The sequence below is a fragment of the Mesoplodon mirus genome (genome assembly GCF_964341445.2).
Source record: "Mesoplodon mirus genome assembly, chromosome: 8".
NCBI classification, from domain to species: domain Eukaryota; kingdom Metazoa; phylum Chordata; class Mammalia; order Artiodactyla; family Ziphiidae; genus Mesoplodon; species Mesoplodon mirus.
The window spans coordinates 33822755-33850218 of NC_138984.1; the positions used below are offsets into that span (position 1 = coordinate 33822755).

The window sequence follows — 27464 nt, forward strand, 5'->3', positions numbered from 1 at the left end:
CTGAATGAATTCTACCAAACATTTAAGAAAAAATTAATGCCAAGTCTACACAAGTCTTCCAGAAAATCAAACAGGGGAGGATATTACCTAGTTCATTATATGAGGACCTCAGTCAAAATGGCAGAGGAAGGAACTTTGGGGGACATTCCTCCCAAGAAGCACCAATAACTTGGCAAATATTATCAAAATCAACTTTACTGAAACTCTGGAAGTTAGTCAAATATTACAGCAACCAACTAAAAATATAACTGGAAAAAGAAAGGCCACTGAAACAGGGTAGGAGAACTCTGTGGTGAGGAGAACTCTCCCCTGCCCTGGAGTGCTGGCAGATATGAACATGGCTGCCCACGTTCCCAAGGTGGGTACCTGGTCCCAGAGGGAGAAGAGTGATCTTGTTTCAAAGGAATTATGCTGTTTTGACATGTCTATGAGTTCCCTGAAGGACTGATTCAAGAGGTCTATCTTTGTTGTGCCTAACTCAGAACTCTCTCAGGACAGGGAAGTAGCTATGACTAAGTGGAGAACATTCCCTGAAAACACTGAAAGCCAAATGAACAAGTACTATAGCCTGGGGCAAAATATAATAGTTGAGGCACACAACAAAAATGCTGGAAGTCAGGGATTAAAAGCTGGGTGGTGAAACTTTGGGGAATAAGTGCATTGAAAAGCTTCCACATATACTGGGGAATCTAGAAAACCACACACAGGTCCAGGGCAGGACGCATGCTCAGAGAAGACGATAAGCTTTCATAACTGGCTGGCTCAGCCAGTAGGAAGTATTTAGGCTCAGCACGAGCAGGAAGTGAAGGCTACGGCAGAATTGTAAAAGGCCTGGATAAGTGTTAACAGAGGGCCCCAACACAGAGCCAATCTCCAAAGACTTGGAGAATATTTTTTTGTTTCCTTTTTGCCCATAATGATATCCAAAACATACAATTTTAAACAAAAAATTACAAAGCATGGGAAGAAACAAGAAAGTGTGCCCCATTCACAGGACAGAAGAAATGAACAGAAACTGTCCTCAGGAAATACAGACGTTGGAGTTACTAGCAAAGACTTTAAATATGCTCAAAGAACTAAGGAAACCATGGACAAAGAATTACAGGAAACCAGGAAAACAATGTCTCAACAAATGGAGAAGAGCAATAAAGAGAAATTATAAAAAGGAATTAAAAAGACACTTGGGAGCTCAAAAGTACAAAAACTGAAATGAAAAATTAACCAGAGTGGTTAACAGCAGATCTGAGCAGAGAGAAAAAAGAATTACTAAACTTGAAGATAGGATATAAAAATTATCCAATCTGAGAAGCAGAAACAGAAAAAGAATGAAGAAAATGAACAGAGCCTATAAAATTTGTGAGGCACCATTAATCGCACCAAAATACACATAATGAGAGCCCCAGAAGAAGAGAAAATGGAGAAAGAATATTTGAAGAAATAACCATCAATAACTTCCCAAATTTAATAAAAGAAACGAGTCTACACATCCAAGAAACTCAAGGAACTCAAAGCGGAGTTCCATACTGAGACACATTATAATCAAATTATAAAAAGCCAAAGATAAAGAGAGACTCATGAAGCAGCAAGAGAAGCAACTCGAAAAGTATAAGGGATCCTCAATAAAGGTAACAGTTAATCTCTCATTGGAAACCATGGAAGTCAGAAGGCAATGGTATGACATTGTTTAAAGTGCTGAAAGAAAACAAGTGTTTTCTGTAGAATTCCCAAGAATTCTATATCAGGGAAAGCTATCCTTTAATAGTGAAAGAGAAATCAGAATCCGCCTGCCAATGCAGGAGACAAGGGTTTGAGCCCTGGTCCGGGAAGATCCCACATGCCATGGACCAACTGAGCCCGTGTGCCACAACTACTGAGCCTGCATGCTACAACTACTGAAGCCCACTCACCTAGAGCCCATGCTCCGCAACAAGAGAAGCCACTGTGATGAGAAGCCTGTGCACTGCAACAAAGAGTAGCCTGTGCTCGCTGCAACTAGAGGAAGCCTGCACGCAGCAATGAACACCCAATTCAGCCAAAAATAAATAAATTTTTTTAAAAAGACAAAGAAATGTTAAAGGGAATCATTCAGGCTCAAGTGAAAGGACACTAGACAATAACTTGAAGCCATATAAAGAACTGAAGAACACTGGTAAAGTAACTATATAGGGGACTTCCCTGGTGGCGCAGTGGTTAAGAATCCACCTGCCAATGGAGGGGACACGGGCTCAATCCCTGGTCAGGGAAGATCCCACATGCCACAGAGCAACGAAGGCTGGGCACCACAACTACTGAGTCTGCACTCTAGAGCCCATGAGCCGAAACTACTTAAGCCCACGCGCCAGAACTACTGAAGCCCACACTCCACAACAAGAGAAGTCACCACAATGAGAAGCACGCGCACCACAATGAACAGTAGCCCCCGCTCGCCGCAACTAGAGAAAAGCCCATGCGTAGCAACGAAGGTGCAGCACAGCCAAACAAAATAAATAAATAAATAAAACCAATCAATCAATCAATAAAAAAAAATTTTTTTTAAAGTAACTACAGGGCTTCCCTGGTGGCACAGTGGTTGAGAGGCCGCATGCCGATGCAGGGGACATGCGTTGGTGCCCCGGTCCGGGAAGATCCCGCATGCCGCGGAGCGGCTGGGCCCGTGAGCCATGGCCGCTGAGCCTGCGCGTCCGGAGCCTGTGCTCCACAATGGGAGAGGCCGCGAGAGTGAGAGGCCCGCATACCGCAAAAAAAAAAAAAGTAACTACATATGTAAACATAAAAGCCAGTATCATTGTGTTTTTAGGATGTGACTCCTATCTTTTCTATACAATTTCAGACAAATGCATAAAACGATAATTATAAATCTATGTTAATATGACTCAGTACTTTCAAAATGTCAATATAGGCAACTGAAGACCTATGCATGCATTTTCAGGTATTTCCCTCAAACTATTTACCATACTTCCATTTTATCAGGAAACTCATTTTTCCCCCTTTATTAACTAATCTATGTTTGGTTCCCTGGTAGTTTTTAAAATGAGTTTTTACATTCATTAATATTTAGAATATTTTGAGTTTTGTTACTATAAAAATGTTTTTTAGGGCTTCCCTGGTGGCACAGTGGTTGAGAGCCCGCCTGCCGATGCAGGGGACATGGGCTCGTGCCCCAGTCTGGGAAGATCCCACATGCCGTGGAGCGGCTGGGCCTGTGAGCCATGGCCGCTGAGCCTGTGCATCTGGAGCCTGTGCTCCTCAATGGGAGAGGCCACAACAGTGAGAGGCCCGCATACCACAAAAAAAAAAAAAAAAGTTTTTTAATTTCAATGCAACTATGAAGCAAAATGCCTTCATAAAAAAAGAGAGGGATATTTCTCATTTTATAAAGCTATGTATTTGCTATCTAACTCCAGTACTGGATTCTCATTGCATAGAAGGAGCAGTTCTACTGACTGTTAGTTAGCACATTAGATTTTAAATGGATTAATTGGAAGTGAACCAAATACTACTTATTTCTTACTCAGCAACCTCATCTAAATTGAAAGTAAAAAGTTTTCAGAAAATATGCATATCCCGAAATGGTAGGGTTGCTAAGAGATACTTCAGAACAAGGAGTCCAACTTCTCTGATGAAATAAAACAATGTAAGGAAGATGAAGTTGTATTTTACTAGATAAAATTTCACAAAGAGACTTTTCTTTCAAGTGTACTCTACTATGAGGCTGGCACATCTAATGAATCCTGATAAAGGATTCAGCCTCTCACCTGATGTCAGAGACCTCTTAAAAATCTGTCCCAGTTCCCACAGCAGGGACTACAGTTTGGTGGCAATCATGAGCATATGAGTTAGGGAATAGGTCTTCAACTGTCTCATACCTGAAGATTTCAATCTCATTTGAAGTAGAAGCCTTCCTTGAAGGTAATCTATTAACAAAAATGACCAATGGAAAAAATACTCAATCTAAATATATCTGGAAACATAGAAAATCTCTCTAGCTTTTTTCCAAAATGCCACGACCCCTGGATCCAGAATGAAAATATACTAATCCTATCAAGACAACCTACAATTAAAATGTGAAAATATATAGTAAAATGATGTATATTGCTTAATGAAAACTTTCTCATTTTTGTTCTTTAATTATAATCAAGAAATTACTTGTAGAGATTGGAACCAAGATGGCGGAGTAGGTGGACGTGCTCTCACTACCTCTTGCGACAACACCAGAATCACAACTAGCTGCTGGACAATCATCGACAGGAAGACACTGGAACTCACCACAAAAGATACCCCGCAGCCAAAGACAAAGGAGAAGCCACAATGAAATGGTACAAGGGGTACAATCACAGTAAAATCAAATCCCATAGCTGATGGGTGGCTGACTCACAGACAGGAGAACACTTATACCACAGAAGTCCACCCACTGGAGTGAAGGTCCTGAGCCCCCTTGTCAGGCTTTCCAACCTGGGGTTCTGGCAACAGAAGGAGGAATTCCTAGAGAATCAGACTTTGAAGGCTACAGGGATTTGATTGCAGGACTTTGACAGAACTGCGGGAAACAGAGACTCCAATCTTGGAGGGCACACACAAAGTAGTGTGCGTATCGGGACCCAGGGGAAGGAGCAGTGACCCCGGGGGAGACTGAACCACACCTACCTGCTAGTGTTGGAGGGTCTCCTGCAGAGATGGGGGGTGGCTGTGGTTCACCGTGGGGACGAGGAAACTGGCAGCAGAAGTTGTGGGAAGTACTGCTTGGCGTAAGCCCTCCCAGAGTCCGCCATTAGCCCCACCAAAGAGCCCGGGTAGGCTCCAGTGTTGGGTTTCCTCAGGCCAAACAACCAACAGGGAGGGAACCCAGCCCCACCCATCAGCAGTCAATCGGATTAAAGTTATACTGAGCTCTGCCCAACCAAAGCAACAGCCATCTCTACCCACCACCAGTCCCTCCCATCATGAAACGTGCACAAGCCTCTTAGATAGCCTCATCCACCAGAGGGCAGACAGCAGAAGCAAGAAGAACTACAATCCTGCAGCCTGTGGAACAAAAACGACATTCACAGAAAGATAGACAAGATGAAAAGGCAGAGGGTTATGTGCCAGATGAAGGAACAACATAAAACCCCAGAAAAAAACCTAAATGAAGTGGAGATAGGCAACCTTCCAGAAAAAGAATTCAGAATAATGAGAGTAAAGATGATCCAGGACCTCGGAAAAACAATGGAGGCAAAGATTGAGAAGATGCAAGAAATGTTTAACAAAGCCATAGACGAATTAAAGAACAAACAAATAGAGATGACCAATACAATAACTAAAATGAAAAATACACTAGAAGGAATCAAGAGCAGGATAACTGAGGCAGAAGAACGGATAAGTGACCTGGAAGACAGAATGATGGAATAAACTGCTGCGGAACAGAATAAAGAAAAAAGAATGAAAAGAAATGAAGACAGCCTAAGAGACCTCTGGGACAAAATTAAATGCAACAACATTCACATTATAGGGGTCCCAGAAGGAGAAGCGAGAGAGAAAGCACCCGAGAAAGTATCTGAAGAGATTATAGTCGAAAACTTCCCTAACATGGGAAAGGAAATAGCCACCCAAGTCCAGGAAGCGCAGAGAGTCCTATACAGGAAAAACCCAAGGAGAAACACGCTGAGACACATAGTAATCAAACTGGCAAAAATTAAAGACAAAGAAAAATATTGAAAGCAGCAAGGGAAAAATGACAAATAATATACAAGTGACCTCCCATAAGGTTAAGAGCTGATTTCTCAGCAAAAAGATCTTTGGGATCTTTTTTGATCCCAAAGGGGATCAAAAAAGATATTCCATGCAAACGGAAATCAGAAGAAAGCTGGAGTAGCAATACTCATATCAGATAAAATACACTTTAAAATAAATAATGTTACAAGATACAAGGAAGGATACTACATAATGATCAAGGGATCAATCCAAGAAGAAGATATAACAATTATAAATATATGTGCACCCAACATAGGAGTGCCTCAATACATAAGGCAACTGCTAACAGCTATAAAAGAGGAAATCGACAGTAACACAATAATAGTGGGGGACTTTAACACCTCACTTACACCAATGGACAGATCATCCAAAATGAAAATAAATAAGGGAACAGAAGCTTTAAATGACACAACAGACCAGATAGATTTAATTGATACTTATAGGACATTCCATCCAAAAACAGTAGATTACACTCTCTCCTCAAGTGCGCATGGAACATTCTCCAGGATAGATCACATCTTGGGTCACAAATCAAGCCTCAGTAAATTTAAGAAAATTGAAATCATATCAAGCATCTTTTCTGACCACAATGCTATGAGATTAGAAATGAATTCAAAGGAAGAAACACATAAAACACAGAAACACATGGAGGCTAAACAATACGTTACTAAGTAACCAAGAGATCACTGAAGAAATCAAAGAGGAATTAAAAAATACCTGGAGACAAATCACAACACAAACAAGACGATCCAAAACCTATGGGATGCAGCAAAAGCAGTTCTAAGAGGGAAGTTTATAACTATACAAGCCTACCTCAAGAAACCAGAAAAATCTCAAATAAACAATCTAACCTTACACCTAAAGGAACTAGAGAAAGAAGAAACAAAACCCAAAGTTAGCAGACGGAAAGAAATCATAATCATCAGAGCAGAAATAAATGAAATACAAACAAAGAAAACAACAGCAAAGATCAATAAAACTAAAGGCTAGTTCTTTGAGAAGATAAACAAAATTGATAAACCATTAGCCAGACTCATCAAGAGCGAGAGGACTTAAATCAATAAAACTAGAAATGAAAAAGGAGAAATTACAACAGACACCGCAGAAATACAAAGCATCCTAGGAGACTACTACAAGCAACTCTATGCCAATAAAATGGACAACCTGGAAGAAATGGCCAAATTCTCAGAAAGGTATAACCTTCCAAGACTGAACCAGTAAGAAATAGAAAATATGAACAGACCAATCACAAGTAATGAAATTGAAACTGTGATTAAAAATCTTCCAACAGGGCTTGCCTGGTGGTGCAGTGGGTGAGAGTCCGCCTGCCGATGCAGGGGACATGGGTCTGTGCCCCGGTCCGGGAAGATACCACATGCCGTGAAGCGGCTGGGCCCGTGAGCCATGGCCGCTGAGCCTGCGCGTACGGAGCCTGTGCTCCGCAATGGGAGAGGCCACAACAGTGAGAGGTCTGCGTACTGCAAAAAAAAAAAAAAAAAAAAAAAAAAAAAAACTTCCAACAAACAAAAGCCCAGGACCAGATGGCTTCACGGGCGAATTCTATCAAACATTTAGAGAAGAGCTAACACACATCCTTCTCAAACTCTTCCAAAAAATTGCAGAGGAAGGAACACTTCCAAACTCAATCTATGAGGCCATCATCACCCTGATACCAAAACCAGACAAAGATACTACAAAAAGAAAATTATAGACCAATATCACTGATGAATATAGATGCAAAAATCCTCAACAAAATACTAGAAACAGAATCCAACAACACATTAAAAGGATCATACACTATGATCAAGTGGGATTTATCCCAGGGATGCAAGGATTCTTCAATATACGCAAATCAGTCATTGTGATACACCATATTAACAAATTGAAGAATAAAAACCGTATGTTCATCTCAATAGATGCAGAAAAAGCTTTTGACAAAATTCAACACCCATTTATGATAAAAACTCTCCAGAAAGTGGGCATAGAGGGAACCTACCTCAACATAATAAAGGCCATATATGACAAACCCACAGCAAACATCATTCTCAATGGTGAAAAACTGAAAGCATTTCCTCTAAGATCAGGAACAAGACAAGGATGTCCCCTCTCACCACTATTATTCAACATAGTTTTGGAAGTCCTAGCCATGGCAATCAGAGAAGAAAAAGAAATGAAAGGAATACAAATTGGAAAAGAGGAAGTAAAACTGTCACTGTTTGCAGATGACATGATACTATACATAGAGAATTGTAAGAATGCCACCAGAGAACTACTAGAGCTAATCAATGAATTTGGTAAAGTTGCAGGATACAAAATTAATGAACAGAAATCTCTTGCATTCCTATACACTAATGATGAAAAATCTGAAAGGGAAATTAAGGAAACACTCTCCCATTTACCACTGCAACAAAAGGAATAAAATACCTAGGAATAAACCTACCTAGGGAGACAAAAGACCTGTATGCAGAAACTATAAGACAGTGTTGAAAGAAATTAAAGATGATACCAACAGATGGAGTGATATACCATGCCCTTGTATTGGAAGAATCTCTATTGTGAAAATGACTGTACTACCCAAAGCAATCTACAGATTCAATGCAATAGCCATCAAATTACCAATGGCATTTTTAACAGAACTAGAACAAAAAATCTTAAAATTTGTTTGGAGACGCAAAAGACTCCGAATAGCCAAAACAGTCTTGAGGGGAAAAAATGGAGCTGGAACTAAAAACAGAAATATAGATCAATGGAACAGGATAGAAAGCCCAGAGATAAAGAAACGCACCTACGGTCAACTAATCTATGACAAAGGAAGCAAGGATATACAATGGAGAAAGGACAGTCTCTTCATTAAGTGGTGCTGGGAAAACTGGACAGCTACATTTAAAAGAAGGAAATTAGAACACTCCTTAACACCATACAAAAAAATAAACTCAAAATGGATTAGAGACCTAAAAGTAAGACCAGAAACTATAAAACTCTTAGAGGAAAACATAGCAAGAACACTCTTTGACATAAATCACAGCAAGATTTTTCTTGATCCACCTCCTAGAATAATGGAAATAAAAACAAAACTAAACAAATGGGACCTAATGAAACTTAAAAGCTTTTGCACAGCAAAGGAAACCATACACAAGATGAAAAGACAACCCTTAGAATGGGAGAAAATATTTGCAAACGAATCAACGGACAAAGGATTAATCTCCAAAATATATAAACAGCTCATGTAGCTGAATATTAAAACAACAAACAATCCAATCCAAAAATGGGCAGAAGACCTAAATAGACATTTCTCCAAAGAAGACATACAGATGGCCAAGAAGTACATGAAAAGCTGCTCAACATCACTAATTATTAGAGAAATACAAATCAAAACTACAGTGATGTATCACCTCACATCAGTTAGAACGGGCATCATCAGAAAATCTACAAACAACAAATGCTGGAGAGGGTGTGGAGAAAAGGGAACCCTCTTGCACTGTTGGTGGGAATGTAAATTGATAACAGCCAATATGGAGAACAGTATGGAGGTTCCTTAAAAAACTAAAAATAGAATTACCATATGACCCAGCAATCCCACTACTGGGCATATACCTAAAGAAAACCATAATTTAAAAAGACACATGCACCCCAATGTTCATTGCAGCACTATTTACAATAGCCAGGTCATGGAAGCAACCTAAATGCCCATTGACAGACGAATGGATAAAGAAGATGTGGTACATATATACAATGGAATATTACTCAGCCATAAAAAGGAAAGAAATTGGGTCATTTGTACAGACATGGATGGATCTAGACACTGTCATACAGAGTGAAGTCAGAAAAACAAATATCGTATATTAACGCATGTATGTGGAACCTAGAAAAATGGTACAGATGAACTGGTTTGCAGGGGCAGAAACTGAGTCACGGATGTAGAGAACCAACGTATGGACATCAAGGGGGGAAAGTGGTGGTGGTGGTGGTAGTGGGGTGGTGTGATGAATTGGGAGACTGGGATTGACATGTATACACTAATATGTATAAAATGGATGAGTAATAAGAACCTGTTGTATACAAAAATAAATTTTAAAAAATAGTTGTTTAAAATAAGAAATACAGGGTACTGGGCCTCCCTGGTGGCGCAGTGGTTGAGAGTCCGCCTGCCGATGCAGGGGATACGGGTTCGTGCCCCGGTCTGGGAGGATCCCATATGCCGCGGAGCGGCTGGGCCCGTGGGCCATGGCCGCTGGGCCTGCGCGTCCGGAGCCTGTGCTCCGCAGCGGGAGAGGCCACAGCAGTGAGAGGCCCGCGTACGGAAAAAAAAAAAAAAAAAAAAAAGAAATACAGGGTACTGTCATTAATAAGGGGGCAATTCAATAATTATGACATATAATGGAATGCTGATCAAATGGACAGAAAGCGATACATCTATATATGTAGTGACATGAAAAACTAAGTGAAAAAATAAGCTTCAGATATGATAGTGGATTATCCTACTCATGTTAAAAAAAATGAGAAAGAGTGTGAGAGTGTGTGGATGTATGTCTTGTATGCAAATGTTTATAAGATGTTTTTAGCGTTGTAGCAACAATTTACTGAAATGGCCGGAGCCTCTGAAAATATTTCAGCGTTGTGAACTGCATTTTTAATAAGCAGAATTTATATGTGGTACCTTGCTTTCTTTTTGGTGCAGTTTAAATTTCTATTAGTCCTTGAATATGTAAGTCTGCACTAATTAACATTTTTGGTACCACTCTCAAGAGGATAAATGGAATGGAATTTCAATAATATTTAAAATATTATCATGTTAATTATTCTAGCTGTTACCCAGTGTAGCAAACTTCAGATACAACAGTTTAGTGCCTCTCTGAAAATATATAATAGCATACAAATCAAGTAAGTTGTATTTTTGACATTAGACAACTCTAAAAACTATTACCATTATTAACAAACTATTTTTGCTTCAAGTAACATTTGAACATCTTCATCATAAGTCCTCTTTTTCAATAATTCAGTTTTTCCTTACCAGGCTATTTTCTTTCCACGCTTCTGGGAACTTGGGTCTCTGTTTTTCCCTAGACACCAGAACCTGCATATCTTCAAAAGTGGGATGGTTTCCAACCTCTGTCTGAAAAGCCATCTGGTATTCTGGTACAGATTCACCTGTGTATTTTTTTTAAAAAAAGATAAGAGTAAAATTTGTAATTATAAAGAGACCCTGTTGTGGGTTTTATGCACTATTAGTAAAAGCTCTACTTAGAATAGTCTTTGTTTGATAAATTAAATGTTTGTTATAAATTAGATGGTAGTTACAATGATGGGCAGCTATTTTTAAATGGTTTCTAGTATTAGTGAATTTGGGGGTGGGGGTGGACATTATTATATACATGAGGTTTAACACTTAAAACTGAATTCTTATCCCATACAGGGATTGAGGGTGGTGAATATGAGGAGAAAGTCCAAGATCTAGTACAACAAACATGTCTGCAGAACTAAATATAAGTGGGTGGGTGGTATAGTCATGTCTCATTACATCACTGACTCTATTATAGTCTAGCCAGATTTTTCATATGTCACAAAAATTTTTATGATAATGACCATTTGATCAAGTCAATGAACTGACTTTCCCCCTTAATAAGTAGTACCTATATCAAGGATTTTAAAATATCATTAACTATTCTATCACTGTTTAATAACCCTATTCATCACCAATATGCACAATCAGCAGCTTGTGATAAAAGACTTAACAATTTTTACAAAATGTTGTCAGATTAAACTTAATTAACATATTGAGCCACACAGAAGACCTCTGGGACCAACATTTAGAAAACCAATCGTTTAGTCAAAATCTTGGCAAAGAACTCAAGAGAAATAGACTCTTCCTGTCCCCTTGTCCCTCCCCCAATACCATTAAAATGACAAGATAAATTAGAAGAAAGAATACCAGGAAGGAGGTAAGGCATTTAGGTTCTAATCTTGGCTTCATCTCTACCTAGGAAAAGCCGTTTAACTATTCTGTGTTTCAGTTTTCCTGTCAGCAAAATGGAAATGTCTGCTTTCCTTATCTTACTCACGTGGAGACAATATAAAATTTATAACGACCCAGATAGGAAGTACATTACAAAGCATGTAATTGAAGTTTTATGCTTCAATCTGAATATTCAAAAACAAAAAACCTATACACTTGCCCTCCACCAATATTAAAAAAGATTTACAAAGAGTAATTCTATAATTTATGTAGCATAGCCCAAAGTTTTTGGAATATTGCACTATCTATAGATACAAATGGTATTTTCACATATTCTTTAAAAGTTTAAGCAGATACTTATTTCTGATCAATAACCATCAACACTGAACTTGAAAGACAAAACTAAAGTATTTCATCCTGCCAGTTAGTGTACCACTTTCTTTCATGAAATCTCATATGATAAACCCTCAACCCATACCATCTGTGAACTGTAAGATACTTACTAATATATCTCTTCTGTCTTTCTGAGACATATACACAACACACATACATACCTTCCAAGTGCTATTTTTTCTTCAAATGCTCTTCAGTAGAATAAATAAATATTTAACACAATTTTACTTATTTGTTTTAATCGGGTGTAAATTATAATTAGAAAACCTGCTAAATAAAACTGATGCACAATCTTGTTTTGGAAATGGAATGACATTAAGAATTATCAAATTTCTACTAAATCTTCATGGTTCTCATCTGTTACTTGTTAATTATGTCTCTAAGCAGTTAGGAACGTTTTAATTCCCTTCTTAAATTATGCTTGTTCTCTTCCTCCTTTTTCTTTCTCTTGCCTTCTGTTTTTCTTCCTTCCTTCCTGCTCTTCCTTTGTAATATAGATCCTAATTCATTTATATTGTTAATATTTTACAGAGAGAGGCAGTCTTTATAACAAACTGCTTCCATTCAATAAAATGGAACAATAATAAAAGCATGTCTTGCATTTGGAGTTCTATCATAGCAGTTTAAAAAATATTTTAGGGCTTCCCTGGCGGCGCAGTGGTTGGGAGTCCGCCTGCCGATGCAGGGGACACGGGTTCGCCTCCCGGTCCAGGAGGATCCCACATGTCACAGAGTGGCTGGGCCCGTGAGCCATGGCCACTGAGGCTGCGCGTCCGGAGCCTGTGCTCCGCAACGGGAGAGGCCACAGTAGTGAGAGGCCCGTGTACTGCAAAAAAACCCAAAACAAAACAAAAAAAATATCTTATAAGAATTTTTCCACTAATATATGCTATTCTTTAGGCTTATTCATATGTTTGTGGAATACTTTTTTTCAATTTACACCCCATTTCACTGTTAAAAATTTTAGGAGTACCCTGTATCCTCTGCCTGTGCTTTTTTTAGCACTCTTTTCCTCCTACACCCTGTAATATTTCTGTCTTCCCTATTCCACAGAAACTCCAAGAATACCAATGACCTCCTCCTATTCAAATTCCAAGATCCTTCCTCAGTTCCACTTCCTTTTGACCTTTCAATTACATGTTTCTACTAATATTGGTTCTTAATACTTTCTAACACTGACTTCCAAGATACTAAGATTTCTCAGTTTCCTCACTATTTTTCTGTCCATTTGTCTTCTGTGTCCATTTGTCTTCCTATGATGGGGGAGGGGGAGGTCACCTAATATTCAGTCTTTACTCACCAACGTTTCTCTCTCTTCATTTATTCTTTTAGGGGACTGCATCCACTTATAAATTCTCAATTACCATCTCTATGTAGGTAATTCCCAGATATCATTTTAATCTTAAATTCTTCATTAAGTTCTTCAATAACAATTTTTTGAGTTGTCTATCAATACCCCACCCAAAAGTTCCCACAATTAACACATCTTTCCAATGTAAACCAGTACTCTTTCCTAAGCTCCTGGCTGCCACCCTATTTCTCAGACCTCTCAATATTTCTCAACTCCCTAGACTATCTTCCAATAGCTAACCAAAACCACAGCTTCCTTTTCTACATTTTCTCTCACATATGCCTCTTCCTCCCCATTTCCATACCCAAGATTACAGGGTATCTTATTGCAACTCTCTTCTTTTTGCTTTATTTTTATTTTAAATTTTGGTTAAATGTACATAACATAAAATTTACCATTTTAACCATTTCTGAGTGTACAGTTCTGTGGCACTAGGGGCATTCACAATGTTGTGCATCCATCTCCAGAACTTTTTCCATCTTCCTAAACTGAAATTCTGTATACATTTAAAAGTAACCCCCAATTTCTTTTTCCTTTTTAAACTCTTTCTAGTACTATTTCAATTCATCCTATATTTCTATTATAATAATATTCTTCAAATAAGATTCAATTGTCTTTTATTTTTCAAACATCTGATATTGCATTTTATTATTTTTCAGTCCAAAAGCAATAGATATTCTTTGAATCAGTAATTGTTCAAAAAATGTTGCTGACAGCAATGTACTAACTAAAGCTGATACAAGAATCATTTTAGTCAGACATGCTTCTAAAAACCAGAAATTCTGGATTAGGATTTTTTAAAAATATGTGGCCAAAGTTCCAATGATAGAAATTAAAAGTTCCATGGTTCCAATAATATGTGATACTACTGCAGTCACTGCTGTTTCCAGAAAAACACTTTGAGTACTCCGTACTTCCAATTAACTGGAAAATATACTCCTAAGTAATAACTGATGGATGTGTAAGTAATCTAAATAATTATTAATTTATTTCATTATATTTTAAAATTAAACTATTGTTAAATGCTTACTGTTTTTAAAGCAAAAAAATGCAACCCCACTACTAATCTGTTTTTATTAAATGGTTCCATTTCATAAATTTGTCCAATGCTGGTTTAACTGACTTTATATCCTTTTCTTATGCTTTTAATGTGGTTATTCCTATAAGATAAAGACCATTTATGTCAAATCATTTTGTACACCACCTATAAGGGTGCAGTGCACATATTGGTAATTACTTTAAATTTTTATATCAAAGTGACAGTGATGTAATCTTAACAAAAGGAGAAAAAATATACAATTATTTGGCTATTTCAAGTAAGCCTCAAATAAGCATTCACATTAAATGAGTGTTCTTTCATGAAAGGAAGGAAGGTAGGCAGGAAGGCATGATGACAAGGGAGAAGTTTTTTAAAAAGGAGGAAAAGGAGAATGAAAAAAAGACAGGAAGGGGCCTCCCTGGTGGCGCAGTGGTTGAGAGTCCGCCTGCCGATGCAGGGGATACGGGTTCGTGCCCCGGTCTGGGAGGATCCCATATGCCGCGGAGCGGCTGGGCCCGTGAGCCATGGCCGCTGAGCCTGCGCGTCCGGAGCCTGTGCTCCGCAACGGGAGAGGCCACAGCAGTGAGAGGCCCGCGTACAGCAAAAAAAAAAAAAAAAGACAGGAAGAAAAAAGTGTTCCAATGGATAATTCATTACTTCTAATTCCTTACTGGGTCAATTCAGGAAACACTGTTAAGTGCAGCTTCTCAAATGCTCAAAGGTTGTGTAAGGAAAACAATGACTGCTAAAGCAATGAGAGACCAACCTGAACACAGATAAGCTATTATGAGCAATTAATTAAATTATACTCAGATGCAAACCTGGAGTCCTTTCTAAAAAGTTTTTCCTGATTCACATCCTTCTGCTAGTAATGTTTCTGAACACTAGATGGCAGTGAGCTAAAGGTTTAAATGAAAGTACAAACACATCAAAGTTGACTTATTTAATATAGGTAGAAAAAAATATAACTGCTTCACTTCAAAACATACATCAATTTTTGACAGCAGTTCCCTTACCTGGGAAGAGGTCTGTACATCTCATAAATATCTCCCAATAAATTAGTCCAAGTGCATACATATCTACTTGTTTCAAAGCTGATTCACAGTCCCTCAGGTTCACGGCTCCTTCTAGAACTTCTGGTGCCATATATCTGATTGTGCCAACCTGATAAATTAGAGTGATTTATTTCAGAAAAAGAATGTAGCATATTCTGAAGGGCATACATTAGACCACAAGTTATACATAAATTTCAGGTCAACAATATGTCAATGTTATTTGAACCTAAGCATGTCACTGAGTCTTTCTATACCAAATTTTTAATAAATAAAATACCCATTTTAGGACATCTTGGTTGCTCTCAGTTTTTGGCAATTATGAATAAAGCTGCTAAAACGTTTATGTACAGGTTTCTGTGTGAATATAAGTTGTCAACTCAATTGGGTAAATTCCTGGAAGACTATGTCTTCCAAAGTGGCTATAACCCTTTTGCATTCCCACCAACAATGAATGAGTTGCTGTTGCTCCACATCTTCACCAGCATTTGATATTATTGGGTTTTTTTTAACATCTGAATGTAATGGAATCTTGTTTGGATTTGCAGTTCTCTAATGAGGAATGATGTTGAGTAACTTTTATATGTTTATTTGCCATCTGTAAAACTTCTCCGGTAAGGTGTCTGTTCAGATCTTCTATTTTTTAATTGGCTTGTTTGTCTTCTTACTGTTGAGTTTTAAGAGTTCTTTTATATTCTGGATACAAGTCCTTTATCAGATATGTGTTTTGCAAATATTTTCTCCCAGTCTATGGCTTGTTTTTTTCATTCTCTTAACACTGCCTTTTGCAGAGCAGAAGTTTTAAATTTTAATAAAATTCACCTTAGCAATTTTTTCTTTCAAAAAAAATACCCTTTTAAAATAATTAAACTGTGATATATTCATCCTATTCAATAGCATTCCTACTAATATTGACAAAAATGAGTTGGAATGGCAGTGATTTCCACAATGAAGTGATGAACTTCATGCAATGTCTTCTGTATATCTTAATTTTGTAATTCCTAATATGCTACGCTTGGATAAGGATAACTGTCCTGAGTAGTTAGTGGATTCTTAAATACAATTTATTATGTTTTAAAAATATGTCAGTGTGATACCTTTTGTATACACTCACCTCACTTATGGCTGCATTATCTTCCTCCCCTGGGCGCACCAGTCTATTTCCAGTCAGCTTCATGGACAACCCAAAGTCACTAATAACACAGGTTCCATCATTTTTCACCAGAACATTTCTGCTATTTAAATCTCGATGGGAAATCGCAGGTTTATAGTGATCTGTTTGGATAATTTTCAAATATTTATTAATGCTTAAATAGCACTACTGGACATGAAATGAGCATGAAGTATTACCTTCTATATAAATATAGGGGCTATATAAATATAGAAGATAGTGTTATTTTTCTGCCCATTAATTTTCCAACAGCAAAAAAGGACATAAGAAATCAAAATTTCAACTCACAATCCCCACTATTTTCGGTATATTTCACAACATAACTCCTGTTGGAACTATAATTAATTAAGCTCTAAAGATTCAGCTGCATAAACATTCAGCTGCAATTAATAGCCAAGAGGCTGTTGCTTCTAATTTTAACATGTACTTTTTTTTTCCTTTTCATTTCTAGAGTAGCAAAAGGAGGCAAAAGAGAAAGGAATATCTTGCATAAAAAACAATAAAAAGTCAACTTATCTAAAACAATTATCACTGAAAAACTGAATGGCTCCAAAATTGGTATATGTATTTTACAGTATTCTCTTACAGCTTATCAAATCAAACCTATGACAGAAAATCCCAGTTTTGTCCTGAGGCTTAGCCATGTATCTAAGCCCACCACAGTTCTTCAAATCAAACTAGAAACAGTTTTGCAATGGGCTGGTAGCTGTTTTCTGATTTTACAAAGAAACAAAACACTATTATACTCATTCTATTACTTTTTAATCAGAAGACTAAATGATCCATGTAGGCAGAGAGAGAACATGTTTTGCCTGAATTCAAAAGGCATGGCACACAGTAAATGCTTGCTGAGTGAAAGAATATATCCAACCTAAGCCCCTAACCAAAATCATAATTCTTTTCCTCTTTATAAGAAAACCTTGGCGGGTGGGAGGGGGAGGAACGGATTGAGAGTTTGGGATTAGCAGATGCAAACTATTATATATAGGATGGGAAAACAACAAGATCCTACTGTATAGAACAGGGAACTATATTCAATATCCTGTGATAAACCATAATGGAAAAGAATATGAAAAAGAATATATATATGTATAGCTGAGTCACTTTGTTGTACAGGAAAAGTTAACACAACATTGTAAATCAACGATACTCCAATAAAATTTTTAAAAAAGAAAACCTTATATAAATCTTATATTGAAATAAAACCGTAGCTCTTGAAAAGAAAAAGATTCTAAAGTACCATTCACAAAATTTAAAATAACTCCTCAGGTATAGAAAGAAATAGAGCAATCAGAACAAAGTCAACGATAAGTTGAGAGTGTTTATATTTAGGCACAAAAAGACTCAGTATTTACATTTATTACTCTTATTAACATGTATTAGACTTCAATTTCACCATCAATGAAACTAAAGACAGAAGATAATGATTCCTTTCCTATTGGGGGCGGGGGGTGGGGTGGGGGTAGGCAATAGCACAACTAGAAGAAAAATAGCAGTTACCAGGTTTCTTTTTCTAAAAATTGACTTCTTTCTCATTTGCTCCTCTTCCCGGTCCAGCCTTCCGAAGTATGTACTAACATGGCTCATTCAACCCCTAACAGAGCTACATTTCTTACTCTGGATAAAACCACAACATAAGTATATGTGGTATAATCTCGAGCTGATATTTATATAAGAAAATTTATAGAGACACTGGAAAATGTTTGTATACTAACACCAAAGCAATACTTAGACTAAAATATCTCACACATAAGGGAAACCAGGTTAATAATGTGAAGACTGTAAAATGAGTCAGTCAGTCAGCCAGCCAGAGGGGAAAACAGGATAATACTTTCTGCTACTATTAAAAAAGGAAACAAAAGAAATGAAAAGAAAAGAGGGGGCTTCCCTGGTGGCACAGTGGTTGGGAGTCCGCCAATGCAGGGGACGCGGGTTTGTGCCCCGGTCTGGGAAGATCCCACATGCTGCGGAGTGGCTGGGCCCGTGAGCCATGGCCGCTGAGCCTGCGCATCCGGAGCCTATGCTCCGCAACGGGAGAGGCCACAACAGTGAGAGGCCCGTGTACCGCAAAAAAAAAAAAAAAAAAAGGAAAAAAGAAAAGAGGAGAGGGAGGAAGCAAAGGAGGAAGGAAGCGAGGGAGGAAATAAGGAAAAAGAAAAAAAGAAAAAGGAAGAGACAAGAGAGGATTCATCACCAATGCAGAGGGTGGAACTATAGACCACCTTTTTGAGTCTTTTCCCCTTAAAGTTCCCCTCAATATTCATTTTAATTTTTTTTTATTGGGGAAGGGGTTGTGGTTCGTAGAAAGGGGGGGCCAAGCATGTAATGATTTTTCCCTGGGCAGTAGCACCTTGGCAAATTTCTTAAAGCAAAGTGGGACACAATATTATTTTAATTATGTTAAAAAATAAAACCTGAACACAAAATAGTCTCTCTGTGGATATTTGCATAAACACACACACACACACAGACACACACACACACAGCAAAGGAACTGGAAAGATGTACATAAACTAGTTAGTAGTAATTTTCTAGTTATAGATTTAAGTGATCTATGTATGTTCTTTCTTTGCTAGACTTTTTCCATGATAATGTTATACTGACATTATCATTAGGAAAAAAATTCATAGGGAGAACCAATTACAAATAAACAGGTTCAATTCCTACTTCTTCTGAAGCAAAAAATAGCTGAATAAATAATAACAGTATTATTCCTTACTACAAAATTTGTATGCCAAATAGCAAAGTTGTATCTGAAGATACCGGGAAGAATAGAGTTCTCTGAAAAAAAGTGAAATGTCACTTTAAATGTTTTGAAATAGTACAGTATAGTTGGAATATTTATTTATTATTGAAATATAGTCATTTACAATGTCATGTTAGTTTCAGGTGTACAGCAGTGATTCAGTTATACATATACATGCATACACACACACACACACACACACACACACATATATTCTTTTTCAGATAATTTTCCTTTATAGGTTATTACAAAATATTGAGTATAGCTCCCTGTGCTATGCAGTAGGTCCTTGTTGGTTACCTATGTTACATATAGTAGTGTGTATATGTTAATTCCATCCTCCTGATTTATCCCTCTCCCCCTTCCCCTTTGGTAACTATACATTTGTTTTCTATGTCTGTGGGTCTATTTCTGTTTTGTAAATAAGTTCATTTGTATCTTTTTTTTTTTTTGCAAATTCTACATATAAGTGATATATGATATTTGTCTTTCTCTGGCTTACTTCACTTAGTATGATAATCTCTAGGTCCATCCATGTTGCTGTAAATGGCATTATATTATGGTTGAGTAATATTCCCTTTATATATATATACCACATCTTTATCCATTCATCTGTCGATGGACATCTGTTGCTTGGCTATTGTAAATAGTACTGCAACAAACATTGGGGTGCATGTATCTTTTCAAATTATATTTTCTCCAGGTATGTGCCCAGAAGTGAGATTGCTGGATCATATGGTACCTCTATTTTTAGTTTTTTAAGGAACCTACATACTGTTCTCCATAATGGCTATACCAATTTACATTCCTACCAGCAGTGTAGGAGGGTTCCTTTTTCTTCACACCCTCTCCAGCATTTATTACTTGCAGACTTTTTGATGAGGGCCATTCTGACTGGTGTGAGGTATGGAATATTTTTTAAATAATTAGGTAAAACCAAAAATTCAAATAGCTATTATACTTATGTTTTTTACAATAGCATATAGATACGCATTTTTTAAAATGGTTAACTATTTAGTGATAATATTAGGTAATGTTTTAGAATAATATCTGTGTTTAAATAAAACTCATATTTGATGGCAATCACTCTTTTCAGCCAATGTTTGACTAGAAACCTTATTGAATCATGCAAGCCTTGAAAAGGGGGATTAGGATGGTATTTTAAGTTCTGTGCTAAGCCAGCTCTTTAAAAGAGTTATGATATTTAAGAATAAGGAAACACAGTACAAATGGTTAATGAGCTAAAGCACTAAAGTAAGTGCATCAAGTTGCTGACACAGGCAATAACATTGGTCAATTCTGTATTCAGGAAAAGCAAGATGTCAAGATAAATGAACTGATAAATTATTCAGGAGAAATTATTTATATATGAAGCAGCAGATAGAAAAGATGATCCATGCTATCATACAATGGAACAAAGATCTAAGAAATTGTTACATTAAATATTCTCTTCATTATAGAGGTCAGAGGTACTGAAAAAAATGCATGACAAGAAAATTGCTGTATGGGATGAAAATGCAAAGACGGATTTTCACAGCAAAGCTAATTTAGAGGTGCCTGTGATGTGAGGTGTATATTGAAACAAAGTGAAAAAGCAAATATATTAAAAAGATGCTTTGAAAAACTAGCAAAAATGTACATAAAGGCTGAATATAAACCGTAGTTATGGCAAGGAACATAACCACCCGGTACTGACACACTGGCGAAGCCTTACTCCTCACCATGCGTTCTCCTCTTCCTATTTAGTAATAGAACCCTGTGTTATCTGAGGCAGCAATGCACCCAGCTAAACAAAAACAAAAACAGGCTATATTCAAAAGCATCCCTTGCAGCTAAGTGTGGTAGGAAAGCATGGACTAAGTTCTGGGAAACAAAACATAAGCACAAGAGTGGGACTTCTCGAGGTAAAAGGAGGGAATTCCTTCTACTTTCCTTTTCTCTGCTGATTAGCATACAGCATGATGGACAATGAGGTGACCTTGAAAACAAGCCACATATAAAGAGTAATGGAGGAGAAATAGAGGAGCCTGGGGCCCTGATAATATTATGGTGCTGCCAAAAAACGTTAGACTGTCTCTCTTCAGATTCTTACATGAGAAAGAAAAAAAAATGTCATCTTCATTGAAACCTGTTACTTTTTTCTCCCTGATAAATTTGAAGAAGCCTAATTCTAGCTAAGAGAAGCACTGATTTATCAAAAGATACATTTGGGTTTTACACTAAAGACCAACCAACCAATGGAATTCATGTGTAAAGAAGTGATAACGCATTTGTAGTTCATTTAAATAAGCAAAATAAATACAAGGAAAATACAACACAGTCTAGCTAAGAGGTTCTTAACCTAGGTCCATAGATGAACTTCAAAGGCTCTGAGAACCCCTACAATCAAAACAGTATTTTTTTAAAGTATGCCCATACGTCTATCTTTACAGGGGGAGTGTTCAGAGCTTTAATCAAAATCGCAATGGAATCCATGACCCCTCTAGAGAACTGAAGTTCTTTTTCTTATTCTTCTTGTTAAATTTCAAATATATTTCCTCACGCTAGATCTTGTAAACAACTGGCTGATAATACATCTGCTATAATATAAAATATACTTTTACTTTAAAGATATGAATAAGATTTCCCTTTGTGAATTCTGGCCCCACATGGTTGTCATGCATCTTCTATTCATTGTCTTACCTCCTCGTGGTAATTCTGTATGAAGATAAGCCAGTCCTCTAGTCACAGAATGAGCCAGACGGCAAGAGCTTACCCAGTCACTTGTATGGAGACTTAAATACTTGCATAGAGATCCCTGTATGGAGGGGAAAAAGTAAAAAGGGGAAAAAAGTAGAATTACTTTACTTGAACACGAGGAGGTAAGTTAGCAGCTGTAAAAAGGATTTGCATGTTAGGATTCAAAGGAGATCTAATGAATTATAACATTTCAGAATCTTGAAGTAAGAAAAGACATTTCTATAGGTAGAGAGAGGAGGAGAGGATGGAAAAGAGAATTTAGACATTATCAATTTTTATTTCTCCAATATTAAAAATTATGAATGGTTATTTCATTTTAAACGCTTCTTTTATTTATCAACTTAAGACACACAAAAAAGTATTTTCAACTCTTTCTTTACACTGTATCTCATACCAGTACAAATATAAATTATACTGTTATGTTTTACAAGTAGAAAACAGAAGGCTTTTGTAAATATATATGTGTCAGTGCTACTCCAGGTGCTCATCTACAAACTATTTATTACCAGTCTGGGATAAGAAGCATGTATCAGAATAAATGTCAATCAAAGCACTGCTTCCTTCATCAAGAAAGTCTTGCTGAGAGAGAGAGACAGACAGAGACAGAGACAGAGTGACGTGAGTGCGTAGGGACTAAACAGTTTCATTCACATTCTGGAGTAAAATCCTTATGTCATTGTAGACCATTAATAACCAGTTTGCAAACCAGCAACACTCTACATAACCGGGGTCCTCCTACAAATCTGACTGACATAAATGTCAGTATATTTTTTTATGAAGAACTTACATTGGGATAATATTCCATCACAAGCAAATACTCCATGCGTCCATCTGCAGTGACTCTCTCATCTCCAACTATAAAGCGAGCAATGTTGTCATGTTCCATCAAAGGCACTCTGTAAATGTTCTTCTCATTGATAAAATTCTGACGGTTTGCAAAGGAAAACACTTTTACAGCAACTGGACGTTCATCTAAGGAACCTTTATATACGGCTCCATATCGACCCCGGCCAATCAGCTGTAAATTTGTTTTGAAGAAAGCAAGATATTATTTCATCACAACTTAACGATCAAATTTACTAAATAATAAAGTATAAAATCCATATGTATGCAACCAGGTCTCTATTGCTTAGTTTGAGTAACTCCATTGTCAAGAAAATAATAAATTTGGCATCTTATATGGCTCAGAAACTCCTACCAGACCCAGCCCTCCCTCAGATGACAACTATAAACTCTGAACAATATTTTTAAAAAGAAATCTAAAAATGCTGGAGAATGAACAAAAGTAGATAGGTTCTGAGGGGAGTCAACACTTGGAAGAAAGGAATGGCATAGGGTGAGCTACTTATTTTTATAGCTTAAGCCTGTGAGCAGGCTGAAATCTGCACTGCGTAGTGGAGCAAAAACTGTGATAGAAAATCTTTCTGGCTTCAGGAAGCAGGGAACAGAATTTGGGGCAACCACAGCATGGAAAATGAAGGGAGAATCCCAAAAAGGAGAGTCAGAGAGTTGGAAACCCAACTAATGCATGTGACAGACTCCAGCTAAAGATAAAAACTAAACTTCAGCTCAAGAGATGAGTTTGCAATATGTCCAACCAAGTTAATCACCTACTAAAATAAACAACGAAATGAACACACTTTAGAAGAACCTAACAGAACACAGGGTCTCCACAATATGACATTCACAATATCTAGTACAATACAGTACAGTAAAAAATAACTCAAAAAAACCCCAGCAAGATGCAACTGTTCTCTTCATTTTTGGCTTCTGGGATTTCTCTGACTTTTTACTGAAAAAAGGTTAGGGATTTACCATTTAAGGATATTTGTTATATTTCATTCACTATTTCTAATTTAAATTTTAACAAACAGACTGCCCTTTAGAAAGGCTGTATCAATATAAAGTTAAATCAGCAATGCTTGGGAGTGTTTCTTTTACTCAGTCCAGGATAAAATCCTAATGGTTTTAATTAGTATTTTTTCCAGTTTAGTAAATTGGACATCTTATTATACATTTACTAGGCATACTTACTTCTTCTGTGAATTGATAATTCATCTCTTTTGTTTATTTTTGATAGACTGTTGATTTCATGTTGATTTCTACCATCTCTTTATCAATTGTTTATGTGTTGAAATACCTTTTTAAAATTTTGCTTTTAACTTTTATTATATTTTTCTCCCAAATGGAAGGTTCTTAAAATGTTTCATATAACCAAATCTACCAGTTCTATTATTTAGCAGTCTCTGGTTTAGTTAATTTATCCTAATAAAGATCATAAAAACATTCATCATGGTAAGACTTTTAACACAGGTTCTGAGATATTACCAAATGAAAATTTAATTCTATACAAAACATAATATTCGTATGTACCTATACAATATACAATATATACACAGACAAGGAATATTTATTGAGCATCTACTGTGAATTGCTTGCCTAGCACATTTTTCTCAGAATTTGATATGTCTTTATTCCCATACTCTTGTTCAAGTCTGTATGCAAAGATCATCTCCTTTCTAAATATATTTTCTTTAATAACCCCTTTTCTATAACTTTCTTATCTCATTTGCTTTTTTTTCTCCATCGCACTTACTACTACTTGAAATATACAGTTGACCTCTGAACAATGTGAGGATTAGGGACACCAACCCCTCCACATAGTCCAAAATCCATGTATAGCTTATAGTTGACCCTTCATATATACATGGTTCCTCTGTGTCCATGGTTCTACATTTGCAGATTCAACCAACTGTGGATGGTGTAGTACTGCAGTATCTACTATTGAAAAAAATCTGTGTATGAGTGGACCCATTCGGTTCAAAACCGTGTTGTTCAAGGGTCAACTGTACTTTCATTTATTTAACCTCTTGTAGCCTCTCTCTCACTAGAATATAAGCCTCATGTATCTGTATTGTTCACCAACATTCTCAGTGCCTAGAATAGGCCTTGGCACAAAATTGATAATAAATGCTTGTTGAATAAATGAATGAGTTAATGAAATAACTGTCTCAGATATACTATGAGAGCAGAAAAAACAGTCCGTAATCTGAAAGCAATCTTACCTCCAACAGTTTCAGATTATCTAGGTCAAGAGAGGGCTCTGATGCTGCTGCCTCCATCATGTTCATACTGTGAAGACCTTGTTTACGGTCTCCTAGAGGAATAGGAAAAAGAACCTGCTAATGTGTGGTTCTCTTAAAATGAAAATCTTTATTACACTTTTTAATATATTACAGTTGAAAAAAGACCTACAGAGGACAGCAAGACTTATGCCTTACATCAATGGGAATAAAACTATTTACTAAACTAGGAATCATCTATAAATGAAGATGAAAAATGAATAACACAAAAGCTGAATTCTGGGAGATTGTTCCAGTAATACACCCAGTATAAAACCCTAAGAAATATGCAGAAACATTAAAGAAGGTTTTATTAAAGTTATTCAAATGAATGAATGGGTGCTGATTTCCTAAAACGGTTGTCAAATCTAAAGTTTATGAGAACCAACTAGACAGTTGATGATACTTAGGAATTACTGTTATTTTTAGATGTGAAAATGGTATTGTGGTTATATATATTTTAAGTCTTTATATTTCAGAGATAATACTAAAATATTTACAGATAAGTTATACCTTCAATTTATTTCAAAATAGTCCAGTGGCATGGAAGCATGTGGTGAGTGGGGCTATAGATAATATACAGATGTGATACTCATTGAAGCTGGGTAATAGATATTTTGTATATGTTTGAAACCTTTCATAAAAACTAGGACAAAAAGTTTAAGAGAGAAGGATGACTCTGGGGTTACCACAGCACAGAGATGTTTTTTACCATGATGAATTTTTTTTAAATAAAATCAATTCTGATTAAATGACATGTTCAATAAATAACAAAACAAAACATTATATTTTTACCTGTCAGCATCCTGTATCCAAAGCATAAGGCAACTATCAAAACAGCTAATACAGAGACTGATGCCAAAGCAATGATTATTGTCTCATCTCGGTTAAATGAATGAGGTGGACCTAAAAGAAAACAAATTTTTAAATACAGTCACCCTTTCTTTTTGGTATTTTGCTAAATACTGACAGAAAGGCTGTATCAATATATAGTCAAATCAGCAGTGTTTTTGCATCAAATGAAATGAAAGAAAAATTAATAATAAATGTGTAATAACTTTAAATTGTATATTTTTAATCATATGCATTATTTTATATAGACCTAGAACACTGAAACACCTGGTAGTTGTGCTCTTAATTACTGAAATATCAACTATATCATGAAACAGCATAGACAGAACAGTATAATATTTAAAAGAACAAGCTTTGGAATCACATTTGGTTTTAAATCTTGACTACACTAGTCTCTCAGTGGCCTTTAGAAAATTATTAGAATTTTCTGATCTTCAATTCTCTCATTTGTAAAAATAGTAATCTCTACCTCACAAGTCTTCTGTGAGGCTTAGGTGGGAGTCTAAGTACTTAGTACAGTGTTGAGTATATTCTACCTATGCAATAAATGTTTATCAATATTGGTATTATGATTATTAACGAAAAGAGTATAGCTTTACAGACAGTTAAACCTGAACTGGATTTAAACTCCATTCTTCCACATATTCTATGACCTTGGGAATATACCTTAACCTGTCTGAGCCTAAGCTTATTCACTTGCAGAAAGGGAACACACATATCTAAATCACAGGCCTATCAGGAGCATGCAAACCATCTTATGTGTTAGTTCCATTCTTTGGATCAGATAATGTCTAGAGAAATACCCTTTAGAATGGATGACTACAAACTAGAGCACATCCAGAAGAGAGCAAGTAGAACAGTGAAGGTATAAGAACTCTGAAATGTGATGGGTAGAAAGAATTAGAAGTGTCAGATGTAGAAAAAGAGAAAACTTGAGGAGATATGGTAGCTGTCTTCATGTGGAAAAATGGACCTGTAGCTAGAGAGAATAACAAGATCCAATTAGTATCTGTTCAAGGACAGCAGTTATTAACCTAGCATACAGAAGAACTTAAGTTTATAAACAGAGCTGTCTAAAATGGAATGAATGGGACTTCCCTGGTAGCGCAATGGTTAAGAATCCGTCTGCCAATGCAGGGGACACAGGTTCGAGCCCTGGTCCAGTAAGATCCCACATGCTATGGAGCAACTAAGCCCGTGCGCCACAACTACTGAGCCTGTGCTATACAGCCCGCAAGCCACAACTACTGAGCCCACGTACCACAACTACTGAAGCTGGCACGCCTAGAGCCCGTGCTCCACAACAAGGAGAAACC

At 36.8% G+C, this 27464-nt stretch overlaps 1 protein-coding gene across 1 annotated transcript in view; it reads right to left on the minus strand.

Annotated features, from left to right (window-relative positions):
• The window catches only part of BMPR2 (bone morphogenetic protein receptor type 2), a 189825-nt gene that overhangs the window by 12315 nt on the left and 150046 nt on the right, over nucleotides 1-27464 (minus strand). Inside the window, exons 4-10 of the mRNA XM_082630486.1 lie at nucleotides 26092-26202; nucleotides 25240-25331; nucleotides 22962-23192; nucleotides 22118-22232; nucleotides 16633-16793; nucleotides 15483-15630; nucleotides 10742-10878 (exon numbers count right to left, since the gene is read on the minus strand). Coding sequence (XP_082486612.1) covers nucleotides 10742-10878; nucleotides 15483-15630; nucleotides 16633-16793; nucleotides 22118-22232; nucleotides 22962-23192; nucleotides 25240-25331; nucleotides 26092-26202 — 995 coding nt within the window. The remainder of the gene's footprint in view (nucleotides 1-10741; nucleotides 10879-15482; nucleotides 15631-16632; nucleotides 16794-22117; nucleotides 22233-22961; nucleotides 23193-25239; nucleotides 25332-26091; nucleotides 26203-27464) is intronic.